We start from the raw sequence: 18,233 nt of genomic DNA on the forward strand, positions 1-18,233 counted from the left end.
ATAAAGAGAGGAAGGTTATTCAATTGCATGGGGGCATTAAGTTGCTCCAGCCATTTCTTGTTGGACAGAAAAGCAGATGTAGCATAAAGTAGACCCATTTGTGACTATGCTTGGAGTGGAGAAAGTATCCTTTTAAAAAAAAATCACTTTGTAGTGGCTGGTACTAGGATGAGACCTGATGTGAGGATGTAAAGGAGGGTAGAGGAGCAAAGCAGTACGATGAGGTTTTTTGAGGAGGTTGTTGTAATTCAAATAGCTGCCAGGACAGCCCAGACTATAAAGGTAGCTAAGGCCTTTATCTGTTTGCAGGCTGTAAATTCTGCCCAGCAGTTCCCAGGTAGGACACAGTACACCCACCCTTCCCATACATACCTCGATGCCACGATGCCAGCTCCCGGGGAGTTTCCTTTTTCTCTTGCTGGCACCTTTGTACAGATGGTCACATAAGGATTGTTAAGCATTTAAAAATATGTTTAAATTGAAACATAAGGGCGTTACGGTTCGAGTCAACAGTGGTAGCCATAACCTTTTCCATCCCCTGTGATAGGAAGCAGAGGCTGTTTTCACCTAAAGAAGTTCCCTGATTCAGAAACTTGCCCCGAGCACACTGGGAGGTGTTTGACAGCAGCACATTAAGCAATGTCCCTGGGTGCAATACACTGAGAGCTGAGCCAGGGCACTCTGCCACTCCGTCCAGATAAGTTGAGCCCTTTAACACCAGGGACTGTGAGGGGCTTGTTCCATGCTCTCAATGAGATAAGCTGCCATCCACGCTTCACAAGACACTCCTATCTGCCAAGCCGCTCTGAGAAAAACTGGGAGATGTGCAGCATGATTTAAACCCTGTTACAGACTCCCCCAGATTACAATCCTAAATGTGGGGGTCTGCCTAATTAGCAGTGAGGGACTACCAGAGGGTTGGGATCCTTCAGATAGGGCAGTGTTTATGCATGGCTTGCAGGTGTTAAACAGCTGTGAAGGAGATAACTACAACGCAACAAGAATGATAGAGCTAGCAGTACTAGAGTCTAAAAAGTGGGAGATTATTAAAAATTCTCCAATGAAAATGTGTTTTCATGATCCCAAGCCTCACAACTGTTAGTGCAGTATAAATAGGACGTGAGAGAGCGCAGCCTCTATCCTTATGCTACCACTGAAATGGTCTCGCTCTGATGTGACAGTTAATCAATAAACAATCTGTGTATCAATGAGGCAAGTCTCCTGGCTGTAGAGATATTTGCACAGAGCAAATACACCTAGGGACTCTCATTTTCCCTGCCTGTTGTGGTTTTTTTTTAAAAAAAAAAAAAGTTGTCAAATTAAAGCTATATTTTTGATGTGCTAGTAAAATTTGGAGAGCAATTAGTCCTTCAATCTGTTAGTCTTGGATATATGTAAGATGTTTTTTAGGGAAGGAGAATTCAGCAGTTGCCTTGTGAAGTTGAATAATTAACAGCATTTGATCAAATGCCTTAGTAAGCTAACTGATACCTAAGTATTCTGAATGTCCTAAACAATAAAGTTGCAGAAGCCAGACTAAGAAAAACAGACCATATTTGGAATTTTTACAGCAATTGAGGCCAAAATTAATGAGTAGTTTGATACAGTTTCCCTTAAAAAAAGGTAGAAAAGACAAAATTTGATATTCAGTTGCATGGCAAACATAAATGAGAGAGGCTGCTGACAACCCTAATTTATCCACTATAATTCCAATCATCAAGTTGCAGCAACTGAAATGTAATACATTTTAATCTCTGAATTTTTAGGGCTGTACTTAACAGTATTTTTTACTGAATCAGTCTCTTCTACTGTTATGAACCCCTTGCTTTCCCTTTTTGATCCCAACCCTAACATCAAATAAACAGAGCAAATATTAGACATGCTTGTCTAATTTTACCTCATGTTTTGTTGAAGTGATTACAAGCTGCTGGCTTTGTAATTACCATCTTGTGCTGAGACATCGACTAATGCTGCCAGAAAATATTCCATCTCTGCTTAGTACTCAAGTTGCCAATTAAATAATTTCAATTTATTAATCAAAACTGTCAACAAAGTAATTTTGGGTGAACAGAGCCTGTTTTGTCCAATTCATTGTTCAAGATTAAGAATACATAGTTCTAAAAACCAGAGACAGGATAAATTTGGTAATTGTTCCCAATAACTTTGTTCTTTTAGGGAGCATTTTAAATGGGAGTTCTCATTAAGGAAAAGAATGGTATTCCTCAAACAGCCCACTTGGATGTATAGCTGACAAAGAAAGAGGAAAAATTTTGGAGATTTTTGTGAAGTTTTTTTCAGCAGTCTTGTTTTTGTCAGTGTCACTGAAGCTGCTCAGAGAGTTGCCCGAAGTTTAACACCCGCATGAATACCCAAGCTCCATAAAATAACTACTTGATGAGAGAAGGAATTTCAGAAATGTAAAATTAAAACTTTCTCTTGACCTTTTTCTGCTAAACTGTTCTGTGAAGCGAGTATGATAAGAAGCCTGCAGATTCAAAACTCCTGGGATTAAGCAGCGTGCCTACACTGCTGTTCGTTAGCACGGCGGTACAATCACTTTCTGTGTGAAGATCTCAGAGTAATTGATTTATTTTTGACCATGTCTCACCAGGTTTGAATTGTCAGACTGAATTAATTGTGTCACCTTTAAGGCTACTAAATTTTAAATGACTTTTTAATATTAGTTAAGGCCTCCATTTGCATGAAAGCATATCCCTAGATAATGGGAGTGGAGGCAAATCAGTAGATTTCTTGGGACTTCTCCCACCCCATAAATGATATAAGCCAATATTTAGCTTACTGCTTAAATTGGGCTAAATTTAAGCATTATTATTGCCTGTGTTAGTTCATTTTGAGGCCTAGCAGGAAAAAAAAAAAAAGAGCTGAATGTACAGAGGCAGATGCAAAAGCAAGAGCCTGCTTTGCCATTCTCATGTAGGGATCGAAGAATTTTCTGCATTTCATTCTCTGACTGCAGGATTTAGCTATGTGCTTGAGTGCGTGCTAGATTAATATTTCCTGATTAAATACAAAACCAACCCACCCACACAAGAAAATAGCAGCTCTTCCAAATAACTGCTTGGAGAATGGGCACGCAGGGAGCTGGGACTGACGGTAACGATGAGGCCATGAGCTCGCAGTGAAGTTCCTGTACATGACTGACGGGACACTGACAGGGAAGCAACGTCCAGCTATTTCCAGCTCTTTTCTTTTTGTTTCAGTTGCTCAGGCTTTGCACTGGTTTGGAAATCTCTGTTTATTGTTATTTATCTGTACTGCCGCGTGGCCAACGACCCGCAGCTGAGAGCAGGTTGCACTAGTGCAGTTGCACCCCGATGGGCTCCTTTCCTAGAGCCTGGAGCCTTTGCTACCTCAGCAGAAAAAAAGGAGTGAGGAAAGGGAATCGCCAGTAGTAGTGCAGGTAGTTTTTGTGCCCGTTACTGTGACTCCCATCCTTTTCACTCGTCAGGAAATAGCTGATGAAGACGACATGCTGCTGGCTTCCCATATAAATCTGTTGATGCATCTCTGGGTCAGAAGGAGGTTGGGTTTTAGTTTAAGTAGTTCCCTCTCCTTGCGGCTGCACAGTGAGTTTCCTTCTCCCTGTTTTCTTTTTCTCAGTCATGCTGGTTTTAATGCATTGCTGAGCTTCTCTCTTCCCACTCTTTCATTAAATACTATCTTTTCATTTTCCAGTGACATCTGAAATCTGAATAGAGAGCTGCTGGGAACAGCCCATTTATGGAAAGGAAATCCAGAGCAGCCATGAACCGAGGCATACAGGAATAAGGACTTAGGCAGATGCAGGAATGGAAACTAATTTTAGTTATTCCATTGCAAGCTCATCACACTGTCAGTGTCACACTCTTCTTTATCTCCCATATCACACCCAACAGTTACCTCACGCCACAGCTATCTCCTGACAGAGACCATTGTGGGGCATTTTTGTAATAATTTCATCCCTGTATTTTGGAGAACTTCAAATCACATGCTGTGATGGTTGCTAGAGCTTGCATCACTCTCCTCCTTCCCTGAAATGGCATATACATCTGTGGTGCCCTGATTAGAGACCAGCCTTGAGCTGAAATCCCTGTATTTACACAGCTTTTAAACAGGATTTCAGGTTTGCCCAGCACGAATGTTGAGATTTGATCCAAGTGCAGCAATAGAGAGGTGTCTTATACCTCCTTACACTGTGCAGTGGAAAAATATGTGGGTTTTTTTTTTCAGACTGATCTCAGTGGTTTTGAGCACTGATTAATGTCACCCAGGGCACTCCTGTTCTTCCATTAAAACACACCCTTTTCTTCTTTATTAATGCTATATTACTTATGGGCAAAAACACTCGTGTGGCTGAGAGTGACAGCTCTCTGCATCATATAGAAAAGACTCTCAGGCTTGATGATATTTTTTTCTCTCAGGTTTTAGCACAGAAACCAAGGTTCCCTTGTGCTGTAATGCAAATCCCTTGCAGGAACAGGATGGAATGGGATATTTTCTTGTGGTGAAGCAGGACACTGCATTTTCAGTCTGGAAATTGAGGCACAATTGCTGGCTGTTATCTGTCCTCTGCTACCTTGGGCAAGTTGTTTGATAAATTTTCTTCTGTGAAACAGGAATGCTCCCCTTTGCTGTCCTGTGTCCGTCTCTATACAGTGTCCATTCTTGGAGGATGGGATTTGGGATTTTTATCTATTGCACATGCAAGTGTCTAACTGTGCTGCTGGCAAATAAGCATAAAATTTAAATGAAAATTGTAAAGCTCTTTGAGATCATAGGATACTGGAAATGTTTGATGCTTGTTAGGTTCCTGGCTTACCTGCCCTAAATACAGGAATTTGGAATTGCAGTTTGAAGATCTATAAGAAACATGCCCAAAAGCCTTTAGTGGGTGAGAGTCCTTCCCTAGTGAAATCTGAAATTAAATGCTCTTACCTCCACATTCCAGCCACAGTTTTGCCTGGGATATTTATATTCATATATAAGCAGGGCAGGCAAATTTTTAATATGCTTTCTCCCTTCAATAGATTTAATGGAATATTTTTTCATCAAATATCTCCTTCAAATATTAAAAAACAAAAAAAAAAAAGAAAAAAAAAGAGCGGGTCTCTAAGGAATATCTGCTTTTTGGTAATGCCTCTGTATTTAAACCAAGAAAAATTCTGGTTTCCTCTACTGAAACCTCTTTAGGCTTGCTTGCTGGTGTTTTCTGAGAGACTCTTTCAATAGAATTCATTAAAAACAATCATAGAAAAAGGGGAAAAAATAGAAAAAAAAAAACAGGTTTTTTTATGTTTTTTAATAAACCTAATATGTAATAACAATCTAATTTTAAAATCTTAATCAAATTTGTAAAGGTATGGACTACTGAACCAAAATCCACCTAAGTTTACATGTGGAGAAATTGCATGTGACATTATAACTAACTGGCAAACTTTCTTTTTATTCACTGAAGAGCTACTCACGTCCAGAAAGCCCAGAACACATACACAAATGTTATTTCCTTTCTCCTGAGAAAGTTTCCACATCCCAATCTGCTCTGAGTGCAATAGTGAGAGCAGGTGTTCCTCCATTCCAAAAATCAGACTAAGGAAGGGTGAGGATGCTTAAAAAACACTTCACATTCTTTTTCCCCACTTCCTCTTACCCAGAGGAGCATCACACCCTTTCCATCTTTTATATCGTCGACCTTGACACTTTGTAAAGCCCTGCTTCACTTTCCAGCCTTTCAGCACCGAGCTTGCTTCACACATTCCTACTCAAACCCGTGCTCTTCTGCTGCCTCTTGACAGAAGAAGCCGTGGAGGCATCGGCTTGGAGGAAGTTGTGGGGTGCCTGAGATTAGAGTCTATTTTGGAGCCCCACAATCTTCAGGAGTGACCCTTTCGACAAGTGAGCGGTTCCCAGGAGCTGCTGGGTAGCCCTGGCTACCGCTGCGCCGACTGCCCCGTGCTGGGAGGAGGAAAGGCCTCTCTCTGCTCTCGGGGCTGTTTTTCCCCTCCAGTTCTTCCCACGACATACGAATGGAGAGTGTCCAACCCATGGTGCCACCTCCACCAGAAGCCAGCTCCCACAGGAAGGGCAAAACGTTAATTAAACAGTGCTGCATGTGTGCTAGGTGTTCCCTAACGCTGCCAGCCTCCGTGCAGAGGCTTAGGCTTTCGTTAGCTGTGTTTTCCCATCTACAACCACAAATTAACTGGGGAAACAAGCACAGACTTCCTAGGAGTGAGGGCCAAGAGACCGTTCTATAACTCTGCCTGGCTGATGCACCATTTACTGCTAATGAAATGGAGTCATTGTTTATGCTACCGATTTAATAATAATTTAACAGAGATGCTTATTAATGTTCCCTCTCCAGCTACCTCAGTTAATCTATTTAGCATAGATTTTTTGAGAGCAGTTTCCTTTCTAGCATACTTACTGTGCATGTAAATTGTAGTGCACGGGAAAAAAAAGGACAAACCTCTTTATTTCAGTGGCATGAAATAAAGCCCTTCTGTTAAACAATTCAGGAAAAAAATAAAAATGCATGCATTAAATTCATCAGCCTGCACCCGAAGGAAACAGGAAGTTGCTTTTAAATCAGATGTACTCAAAGGGTATTCCTCATCTGGCAAATCCCCAGCAGGGTCTAAACTAAGTTAGAAAGCTCAGCCAAAGCTGGTTTGTATATAACACAGGAGGCTGCGTTTGCTATTGTTCAAGGAGTTATCAAAACGAGAGCAGAAATGCAAAGACAGTTGGAATGTCTGAGCAGTAATTGTGTTCCTAATGAGCATCTGGATCAAGATGACGTATTTGTGGGTTAGGAAATTTCTGTCAGATCCCTGTGCGCACACTACTTTTTACGTATTTATATCTGCAGAGTGTGAAATTAGAGATTCATAGAAAATATGTCTGGACTTAGAAGGGTTTAGGGGTCACTAGCCCAGCCTCTGCTCCAAGGCAGCGTCAGCACTGCTTATGTCACTGCCGGAGCAGTTAAAGTAATGCTGTTCAGTTTTGTTACCCAGTGAACCAGAGTTGCACAGCAGACTAAGTTTTAATTCATAGGGAAGTGGAGTGAATCTAGAAAAGCTCCTCTGGCTCTAGAATTGTTCGTATGGATTAACAGAGGAACAGAGAGAAGACTTTCAGTCAACGTCTGATTGAGGGCCAGGTGGAGTCGTCAAAATAACCAGGGCATTCACAGTGAGTGAGGAGACAGCTAAAAACCATACAAATGCTAACAAAATCCTTCTAAATTCAAACCCTTCAACACGAAATCTCATAGAAACCCCCACACCCTCAGAAAGGAGCCATGCCATACCTTAGATCCCAGTGCCTGCAAACTCTGCAAGGCGTATCTGCGTGCTGTTGCCTGTGCAGTCAAGCCACGACTTGTCTGAGAAAGAAAACCAGATACAAGCAAGGACTGGGGGTAAGGCCTTATGCTGTCAAGTGCTGAGAAGGTTCAGCACCTGCTGCCTTCCTGCAAGCCGTAGCTCTTACAATGTGGTTATCTCTTCCGTTTAACAATATCTGCATTTATAGATATGAAATCAGTGCATTTCTGAAACTAGTATTTAAGCATCAGAAAAAGGAAACCAGTTCTGTAGTTATTATCACTCTCGTGACAAATCTACTTCCTGCACAGCTGGCTGTGACAAGCCATCCCGAAGATTTTCCTTTACGGTACCCAGGATTGTGCTGCATGAAAGAGTTAAGGCGAAGTCTATTCATTCTCACGGTTTTTAGTGTTAGTCTGACTTCCCAAGACAGTAAGGGCCTTGGTTCAGCATAGTCAGGTGATGAATCACCAACAAAAAGAAGATTGTGCTTTTCTTTTAATTAACAGAAGTGACCTGAACTCAGCTTCAAAACTTCCCTAAATTTTCTGTGCTTAGCTCTGGAAAGCCACAACGTTCAGATATGAGCCTTTGACAAGGCTGCAGAGGGTTTAGAGATGAACTTGCACAGATAGCCAGGAACTCCACAATGAAATCTAAATTAATCTTCCTAAGCTCAAATATCTACTTCTAATGTAATGTAGCAATAACAGGAACCTTGATAACGTACTTAGCTTTTATTGTCAAGTTCCTCATGTTTAGAAGTATAAAAGTAGAATAAAACCAGGTTAAAAGGCCACACTAAGGTCTGGCTCTATGACATCAGTACTGCTTTATGAATGAAATAGAGGATGAATTTAAAACAGTCATGGCTTGACTATCATTCTAATTAAGTTAGCTGGAGTTGTGGCCATTTGTGCCAGTGATAGACTGGGGCTGTCGAAGAAAGGAGAAAGTTGCAGAGATGGGGTAACAAATAACTGGATATGCTTAGCCAGAATGGAAAAGCAGAGTCTAGAAAACTCAGCACATCTCTGGTGGTTTAGTCTTTGGGTGAAGTTCTTAGTAACTGCAAGGAGAAAATCTGCAGCAGTCATGACAAGAAATGGCTCTACCTTGAGTGCTGGACCACTGGGGCAGAGGAGTTCTAGCCCTGTCGCCAAAACAAGGGTACTTTGAAAAAGTCAGTGAAGAATGAGGAGATCTGGTGGACGATGTTACATAGAGCAATTTTTGCACGAGCGATGCTCACATTTTGTTGAAATTTGCACACTAAAGCAAAAAGAACAACTAAATAATTTTAGCCCGTCTTTTTAGCAAAATCATTTCCACACTCCCCGGAGCGATGTGAATTGATGCGAAGGTGAAGTCAGAGTATGCTGCCCTTTGTGTGTTTTCGATGATTTTTAGACACCCTTTTTGGCAGTGCTGTGACTAAATCAAGGGTAACCCTAACCTGCCAAAGCACATATATAACAGAAAGAAGGAGGGAAAGATTTTCTGGAGCATTTGCAAATATTTGAGTCCTCTCTCTGTTTCTGAGCATTTATATGGCACACAGCACTGAGTGCTAGCATTCAACTACTGTTAAGGTTTAGATCAGGAAAGAGTGGTTTATAGTGAAAATAAGCTCTGAAAAAAAAACCAAACACAAACCACCTTTAAACAGGTCCTTTATTACAAACTGGTGCCAATGCAGGTGGATAGTGCCAGAATAAAATAAAAAATTGAGGGCCAGCTTTACAGGCCATGCTCTGGCTTGCACTTGATCTCTCTTCAAAGCGGCCTCTCCAGAGGAGCCCTTGCAAAGCACAGCTTTACGGTTGCAGTGTGAGAAAACTTCCTCACTCATCTGGAGCTCATCTGCTGCTCCACATTCAGGGTCTTGTGACTCCAGTATTGTGGGAGTACCTAGAGCTCTTCTCCCATGCTGTGCGCTGTACAAGCACAGAAGAATGGAGATTTTCCCAAAGAAGTTCCTTTGTAAGTCTAATGTAAAGACACAGCTCTAAAATAGATTTGAGAAGGGCGGAGTTGTTACCTCAAGGGAGCTGTTCTTTGCCCTTTGGTGCAAAATGGATAGGTTTGGACAGAGGCTCTGCAGAATTGACATGTTAGCTTGAAATCTGCGTGGATGAAAGTTGTTCACGCACGGCAAAGGAAGTCAGCTACCAGGAGGCAGAAAGAAAGGGCAGCTCCTCTCCGAGGAGAAACTTGTCCTATCTCCAAGTGTCCTAGAGCAGAATGTTTACAAAATGCTCATTAAGGGAAAGGGGATTGCGAGATAGCAACAAATCTGGTGAACAGCTTACACTACACGAGATAAGAGAGGCAAGGCGACCATAGAAGAGAGCGAGCCATATCCAATTACTGAGACCTGGATTTGGGGAGGGGGAAGGGGGAGACAGGCAGGACGGATCACAAGTTTCAAGACAAGAGCTTCCAAACTTGTCATCTCTCTGTGACACAAGCCGTGTACAACCCAGGGGATAAAACCGCCACTTAGCCCACACGAGACCTAGAGCTTGTTGAGTGCGGTTGGAGGCTCGGGCGAAGTCATGGATTCTGTAGTCCTCCAGCTGTGGGCTGTCCTCTGTCTCTTGGTTCACCTTGCTGCTTGCAGTCCCATCCTGAGCTTGGAGCACTCTTCCTTGGAGGAAGATGTGCCTCTTTTCGACGAGATTCTCTCCCAGCAGGATGGTGTTGATTTCAACACACTGCTTCAGAATATGAAAAATGAGTTTTTGAAGACGTTGAACCTCTCTGACATTCCCCTGCACGAAACAGCCAAGGTGGATCCTCCAGAGTACATGCTAGAGCTGTACAACAGGTTTGCCACCGATAGGACATCTATGCCATCCGCAAATATTATTAGGAGCTTCAAAAATGAAGGTAAGATATGTGCATCTCTAGGAGAAGTAAATAGAAATGAACGTTTATAGTCAGCGTAAAATGTTTTTCGCAGGCATGGAGCATGTACTGCACTGGGGGATAAAAGGCCTTTCAGTGAGGCTGTGTTGGAAATAGGCAACTAACACTGCCTGTGCCAGGGTTACCCACATCCCACTTCTTGTGAGATAGATCCCTTGTCCTTGCCTTTGAGACTGTAATGTTTGGGGGGAAGATGTTTGGGCAGCACCAAGTATAATTTGGGTGCATCATTTTCATTATCCCCGTGATGCCACACATCATTTGCAATTACCTGATTGGTTTTTCAGATGGATACCTTAAGTAATGAAGTCAAATGAAATGAAGTTAAGAAATGAAGTCAAAGAATGTTTCTACACGCTGTTCAAACATGCAATATTTTCCTATTATGAGCTTAACCAAATACAGCTTTCTGAAATATCCTCTCACAGTTGATCCTTGTGGGATCTGTAATGTTTTCTTCCTTTGGCATCTGAGCACATTCCAGCAGACGCATAGAAACACAGGAAGCAGAATTTTGGATAACCCTTAGGTTTTACTTTGGAGGACTAAATTATTTCCTAGTTTAAGAAAAAAAAAAAAAAAAAAGGCTGAAGAAGCCTAATTGTGACCTGAGGTAGTTTCTCTATGTGTTTCTGCTTCAGCATTTCCTCTCAGTGCTACGAGGACAAGATAATTTTTCAGTGCTAACATTCAATAGTTTGTCAATGCCTATTTGCACCAATACAGGTTTTATGTTAAAAATGTTCTTCAACTAACCCATTCCAGATACCAGCTTTTCCACTTGGCAAACACAAGTGTTTTGATCCATTTTGACTATTCTGGGGTACATGCAACTATTCAAAGTGCTGTGGGGCTTCTCTCATCCTTCATTAGTCTAATTAATGAAATATAAAGTCATGATTGCTTTTTCTCTAACATTTGCAATTTTGAAATTATGAACTCTAAGGAGGGGCTACATGCAAGTCATTTCAGTTTTGCAGTGCAGTGAGATGCAAGGAGAGAAGCCAGAAGCTCTCTTCTGCTCTGTCCTTCTGCCAGGCCTGGGCACTCTTTACCAGCGACGTGTTTCTGGGTTGAAGAGGCACTACGTTGTGGTTTAAACCTTCTATACAGATTCTTTTCTCCAGTGTGGAGAAATTTATTGAAGGGTTGGTGGCAAACCAGTTACACCCACCGGTGAACAGTTACTCATCCGAGCAGCCATGCCTGTCACTGCTCATCAGCATAAATGAAGACACATGCAGGAAAGCATGGTGTTCTTTTCTCATTTTTCACTATTCGGAAAAAATAAATGGGATGAAAATTGCCAAGTACAATATGCTAAAGGATGAAATGCAGTGTGGTTTAAGTGACGTAAATCTGGAATCATCCCACTGGCAAAACCAAAATTCTGTCAGGTTTGCAGCGTGGAGAATGGTACAGACTGGCCTTTTGCCAGTGACCCCCGTCGCGGTTGGCAGCTCTGTGCTGCGCTGTAGCCGTGGCAGTCGGTGCCTGTTCCATCGCTGCAGAAGTTCTGCACCGGGTGGGGTAAACCTGGCTTAACTTTCTGTCATCTCAGTATTTCTCTCACTTCTTCCAATCCAAACCAGCAAGATGTGAAGTGAGACTGATGAAGTTAGGACGGCTTCATAAACACATACAGTTAAAGAGACTGTGCCATAAACGCTTGCTTTAGGTCTGGAAAGTTTGTGTAACTAAGAGCGATCCGTTTCAGGCTTAAGAGCTCTTTTGATAGAGAAATTAATTACTTGCAATGATCAGGATAGTAAAAACAGACCTTGGAATTTTTTTGTTCACCTACCTGCTGAAAAGTGGCAGTAATGGTAGTTTCATTATTACCCATTAAACCCTTTATTATAGAAATATAACATGCTCTGCGGCTGGAATTATCTCTTTGTTTTAACCCACAGACCGTAACATCTCCATTGTAAACGGGGCTGTAACCAGTTCTTAGAAGTTGAATAAAGGTCTTAAAGGAAGTTTTTCTTTTCCTATGGACTCCAGATATCCCTTCGTGACCCTCCTAGGGGTGTACTGGTAACAGTAGGAGATATTTCACCCTAGAACTTTCTAGCTGAAGAGCAGAGTCACATCCTGACTTAGAAATGAACACTTCTCATGCCCCGCTAGCACCCACCCAGCTTCTTACATACAGTGTGGCCTTCCCCTGCCTCCTGGTGAATTATTCGTGATCATCTTCTATACGGGCAGGTGGCATTTCTCCACCCTGTCATTAGATATAATCACTGCAGACTTGCTTTGGCATATCAAGGTCTAGGAAATGCCAAAGATTACTTCCCATATGGAGATTACAGCTAAGCTTGAATAGCATTGTCTTTCATCTCATGCTCTGCTCCTACGCTGGTGCTGTGCAGAGTACATTCAGCTCCCACCTTTATCAATTGACAGGTAGGGAAATGCAAGCAGAATCACCTCTCATTTTTTTTATTTATGAACAGATGAAAGTGCAAAATGGAAAAAAAAAAAAAAAAAAGAAAAAGAAAAAGAAAAAGGTTGGTGCCTCAAAACCTCAGAACTGAAATTAAGTAGGACAAGCCACGTGCTAAAGTTAACTTCGCGCTTAAGTGCATTGATGGAGCATGGCCAATACTTGCAGATCTATCTGTGTCATTCTTCTCCAAACATATCAAAATAGGAGAAGTCAGAGATGAAGATACTAACAGGTCACAAATAGCTTGCCTTTGCAGAAATGTTACTTATAGTCTCTGTGTCCTAATATGTCTTCCAAGTAGTCAGCGCAGTAATTCAGCAACAAATACACAATCATTAGCTGAGATTCCTGCATCGTGTGAAGAAATGCATATTGCCCATGTATAAACAAACAATGCAGATAGGACAGACAGCCTGACTGACAAGCAGATATTATGTACTTTTATGTTTTATTAACTAAAGCTGCCAAGAGTGCCTGGCTGAGTACAGCTGTCTGACTGCTCGCTTGAAGCCCATTGAGTCTGTGGCAGGATTTCTACTGACTGGCAGTTCATGCTGGATGTTCACTGCCTGCTCTTCCTAACCAGGAGCCTTCACATCTTGCAAAGCAACTTTTCCTTCCTTAGTGCTCGGCCCTTTCAGTTTCTGAGGGCTATTTCAGCAGACGGGAATACTCGTTAGCACAGAAAGACTAAGCAGATACAGCCTGCTGTTGCCCGTCTCATGTTCACTCCAGCGCCATACCCTTCTTCCCTTCCTTTCCTACACCAATTAATGCATTTCCTAATTTATTAAATAGTTGCTGTGCAGCAATCTAGAAGTGATTTGTATTTCAGAATTAAGCGGCACATTTTAAATGTGTAAAATCCCTCCAGGTGACAAGGAAGTCCCTGGAAGGCATGGGGATGGAAGGGGAATCTCTAAATCCAGGCTTATGGTCTTTAGCATGTCTGGGATCTTTCTGTCCTTAGACACCCAAAATAAAGACGCCTTTTTTCCAAGTAATGTTTTGGGAAATAATGAAAAAACAGTCTCCTGGAACTGTTCAACTGAAACCATGCAATGCAAAACATGTCAGATGACCTTCAGTGCATGTGTTGCTGGATGTATTGACCCTTCTAAAATATTTGATCTTTGTCATTTCCAGACTTGGCTTCCCACCCCATTGGTGTTACGGGAATTCGGAAATACCCTCTTCTATTCAATGTTTCCATCCCTCACCATGAAGAAATCACCATGGCAGAGCTGAGGCTCTACACCTTGGTGGAGCGGGACCAAATGCTCTACGATGGGCTTGACCGGAAGGTCACTATTTTTGAAGTGCTAGAAAATGACCATATGGGCATAGGAGAAGAGAGAAAGACAGTGCCACTGGCATCCAGGCAGATCTATGGCACGAGCAGCGAGTGGGAGAGCTTCGAGGTCACCGAAGCCATCAGGCGCTGGCGAAGGGCAGGGCTGACCACGCACCGGCTGGAAGTTCACATAGAGAGCAGGGAACGGGAGGAGCAGAACGGAGAGGGGAAACTCGATATTGACATCAACTCTGAGGCTAAGCATGTGCCCCTGTTGATTGTGTTCTCTGATGACCAGAGCAATGACAAAAAAGAGGAGAAGCAAGAACTGAATGAAATGATAGACCATGAGCAGCTCCTGGACTTGGAGAACCTGGAGGTTGGCAATTTCCATGGCCAGCCTGGTGAGGAGGCGCTGCTCCAGATGCGCTCCAACATCATTTACGACTCAACTGCCCGAATCCGGAGGAATGCAAAAGGCAACTACTGTAAAAAGACTCCACTCTACATAGATTTCAAGGAGATTGGCTGGGATTCCTGGATCATCGCCCCAGCGGGATACGAAGCTTATGAGTGCCATGGAGTGTGCGCCTACCCCTTGACAGAGCACGTCACGCCAACAAAACACGCCATTGTCCAGACTTTGGTTCATCTGAAGAATCCCCAGAAAGCCTCCAAGGCCTGCTGTGTGCCCACCAAACTCGATCCCATCTCTATTCTCTACTTAGATGCAGGGGTGGTCACCTACAAGTTCAAGTATGAAGGCATGGTGGTATCGGAGTGTGGCTGCAGATAGTAGCAGGGAACACATGCACGGGGGAGTGCACAGGGAAAGTATTTAATGATTCAGTCTGTAAATTTGTACATTTCGGATTTCCTATTTAATAAGGTTATTTAATGAGGCATGTACAGATAATTGTATGTTTCCTGTTATGGGGAATGGGCAAGTCGTACGACCGTAGGGAATGTATATTTTGTTCCATTGCTTGCTTCTTGCTGTTCTCTGCTGTCCAAATTATGGCCGAGTTTCTCTTCCTATCAGGGCATAGAGCAGATCCCTGGATTGTTTAGGAGTGCTCTTTGTGCCAAGGAGCACATTCAAATTCACAGAAATAAAGGCATATTTTTGTACTTTAGAAGTGTTGATTGGCATCTACAGGGATTTCCAGAGCTACTAAAGATAGGTGAGCTATGAGCAATACACAGCTAAATTGTTTAGTTTTGTGTGAAAACTTTATAAAGATCTTTACATGCTTTATTTTTTAAAATTTATCTCTGTAGATCTTCAGTCCCACTTATTCTCAAGCTCCTAAATCACTAAGACACAGCAAAGTGTACTTTTTTCCTTTTTTCTTAATCCTTTCTTTCCCTGCCTCAGTTAAAGGTGACTGACAGGGATGATTTGGCATCTGGAGCAGAAAGGGAACCATTCCCTTCCCCGTCTTTTGTAGGAAAGCGACGGGCCCAGGAGCAATGCCAGGCTAGTGCAGTGCTCGGATGTGCAATGGCAAGAAATTCCCCCTGTGCACATTTATTACAAAATCACCCTGTGTAAAGCAGCGCTGGCTTTCTTGCCTTAGCCATGTGTTGTCTCTCAAGGGCCAGAGCTTTGGATGACGGAAATATATGCAGTGAATTTCCTGAATCCTTGAAATTGTACCAGTTTATACCAGCTAAAAAACTAGTCCCCCTACCCCCAGTCCAGTAAATCACATACATACAATACAGCTACAGAATCCCACTCGAATGGCCGAGTAGTATTGCATTTAGTCTGCATGGAGCTAGACAGAACAGGAAACCCCTTCGCGCCAGCTAGATAGAGAGGATCTTTCCTTCATGTATGTGCTGAAGTTGTCAATTCATAAAGATATTGCTCCCCCCTTAAACTACATATGATGGAGTCACATGCCATGTTTCCGCCACTCTTCTGCAACAAATCACGGTGATAAGAAGGTGTCGGAGCTGAGAAACAATAGACCTGTCACTTTATTTATACTAAGCTGCAAATTTGTCAGATTCTTGGGAAAGTGTAAGTGACGTTGACTCTTTTAGCCTGTACCAGAGCCTACTGTACTGTCCCTGCATTTGTTTTACACTTTTAAGGGAAAGTTATCTTCCCTGGAAGTGATAAGGGTATTTGAAAGAATCTCTCTAACACTTCATGGGAATGAACACAAAAGACTTTATCATGCACCAACTAAAACCAGTTTCACCTATTTTCACACATACTCTTCTGTGCTTCCCATAATTTATTGACCTATTTATTGACTGCCTGCCTTTGTAATATAATGTAGAATACAGAACGTTTTATTTTTGTGCTTGTGTGTAATCCCACTTGGATAAAACCTTGTACCAAACCTCTTTCACACGGAATCTCTCTATTGACTTGTGCTGCACGGAGATTGAGGTCGCTGATATTTTTTTTTTTCCTCCCCTAGATATGTGTAAATACTACACACCACTGTTACCTCCTTTGCTTACAGAGCTGTTCACTCACTGCAGGGGTTTAAGTAGCATTCCGGAGCACGTATGGTCTTGTCCAATGTGTAGCCACTCTTGCAGGGGTATCACTGCTTTAAGTGGTCAGCTGTGTAGTTTATTGTAGAGTTATGCAGCCTCTGCTCGTGCTGGGTTTCCAGCCAGTGGGCTGTGCCACGGGGCTCTACTCCTTTCTGCCTGCTGCAGCTCTCACCCTGCGGGTGACTGACACCGCTCGCAGACCTTTCCCCCGAGCTACACTCCAATCTTAGTCTGTGGTTAATGGCACGTTAAAAGAATGCGTAAGAGGTGTGATATTTTGCTCTGCTGACATGAACTGCAGCAGCCAACGGTTGAAGTGTGACCACACAGATCCTTTCAAAACTATCCACAATTCTTATGAAGCCATTTGCCAAGACAAACCATTCAGCTTGTTAGGAGTGATAATCCAGCATTAGGGAGATAATCCGACATTTGCTTTTATCATCTCTTTTCTGTGACTGTTCCCGTGGCAGTGATTAAACCAGCACGCTTTTTGCACCACTGTCCTTTACTGAACAGAACCAACATTTCCGGACAGCATGTAGGAGGACCTGTGCCTTAAAAATAATAAGTAACTCGTTGTAATCACCCGTAATCACTATAAATGTTCAAGTGACCACGCAGCTAAGCAGAGTGGCTGCCTTCATGCTCTCTTGTTGCCAGAGATTTGCTGTAATAGAGCAGATATAGTACACAGTATATTATGGTACAAGGCAAATGTGGGCAGGCGTGTAATTTTATCAGTTAATAAACCTGCATGGGTGAGTTTTTACAAGATCAGTAAAAATATCAATGATAGCTTTTTAGAAGTAGGGGCCAGCCAGTCTTTTGATGTTAGTAACTTTATAAAGAAACAAGGACTCTACTGCTGATTGAAGAGGATTTCAGCAGAATTTGTGGTGGAAAATGGTAAAGCATGAGATCTATCCTATTGTGCTATTTTGGGAGAAAACTCAGTGTGTCTTCAATGCTTCAGATGCACCTATGGTGTTCATAGCCTCAAATTAGAACTATTGATAAGAGCATTTAATTTATTAATGTGTCTGCTAGGGTTGCATGCCTGATTTAGGAGCAAAACCCTACCTTACTTTTACCTTATCTTTGAATATGATCCTGCAAAGACACGTTGGTGCGGCAGAGATCAGGCAAAATAGCACCGGAAAAATGGGGGCAGTTATTTTATGAAGCCCTTTCCCTAAGTGGCAAGTTAAGGTTGTGTCTGCAAACTCCAAAGTGGTGGCTGTAAGTGCACCTGTCCATATAGATACGGCACTCACAAATGATAAGGTGAGTGCATGACAAGAGCCAGTGCTACCAAGCTGGAAGTGCTGGTAATGTCAGCGAGAAGTTCCTGAAAAAAATATTCCACTGCATGTTTTCATTATCTTTGTTTCTTTACTCTTTCCTTCCTTCCTCCATCCATCCATCCATCCATCCATCCATCCATCCATCCATCCATCCACATTAGTACTGTGAACTCTTCTGTTTCTAAAAGAATTTATTTTTCACATTAAATAGTGTGTGCATTGATTTTCCTTTCATTTCTGATCTATTTTATATCAACATGCTAGCAGATGCTTGACTTAAATCTTAAAGGTACAAACCAGTTTTAGAAAGGTTTGGAAAAATACAACTTCAGTATGGAAGCATCTTTCTATCCATCCCTCCATCCCTTCATCCATCCATCCATCCATCCATCCAT

The 18,233-nt window shown here is 42.3% G+C and overlaps 1 protein-coding gene across 1 annotated transcript; it reads left to right on the plus strand.

The window, feature by feature from the left end:
* Window positions 1-9,889: 9,889 nt before the first annotated feature.
* BMP10 (bone morphogenetic protein 10) lies at window positions 9,890-14,807 on the plus strand. The gene is made up of 2 exons (XM_074928691.1): window positions 9,890-10,223; window positions 13,864-14,807. The coding sequence occupies exons 1-2, from the start codon at window positions 9,890-9,892 to the stop codon at window positions 14,805-14,807; spliced, it is 1,278 nt and encodes a 425-aa protein (XP_074784792.1).
* Window positions 14,808-18,233: the final 3,426 nt, after the last annotated feature.

Source organism: Athene noctua, chromosome 28, assembly GCF_965140245.1.
Source record: "Athene noctua chromosome 28, bAthNoc1.hap1.1, whole genome shotgun sequence".
Lineage (NCBI taxonomy): Eukaryota > Metazoa > Chordata > Aves > Strigiformes > Strigidae > Athene > Athene noctua.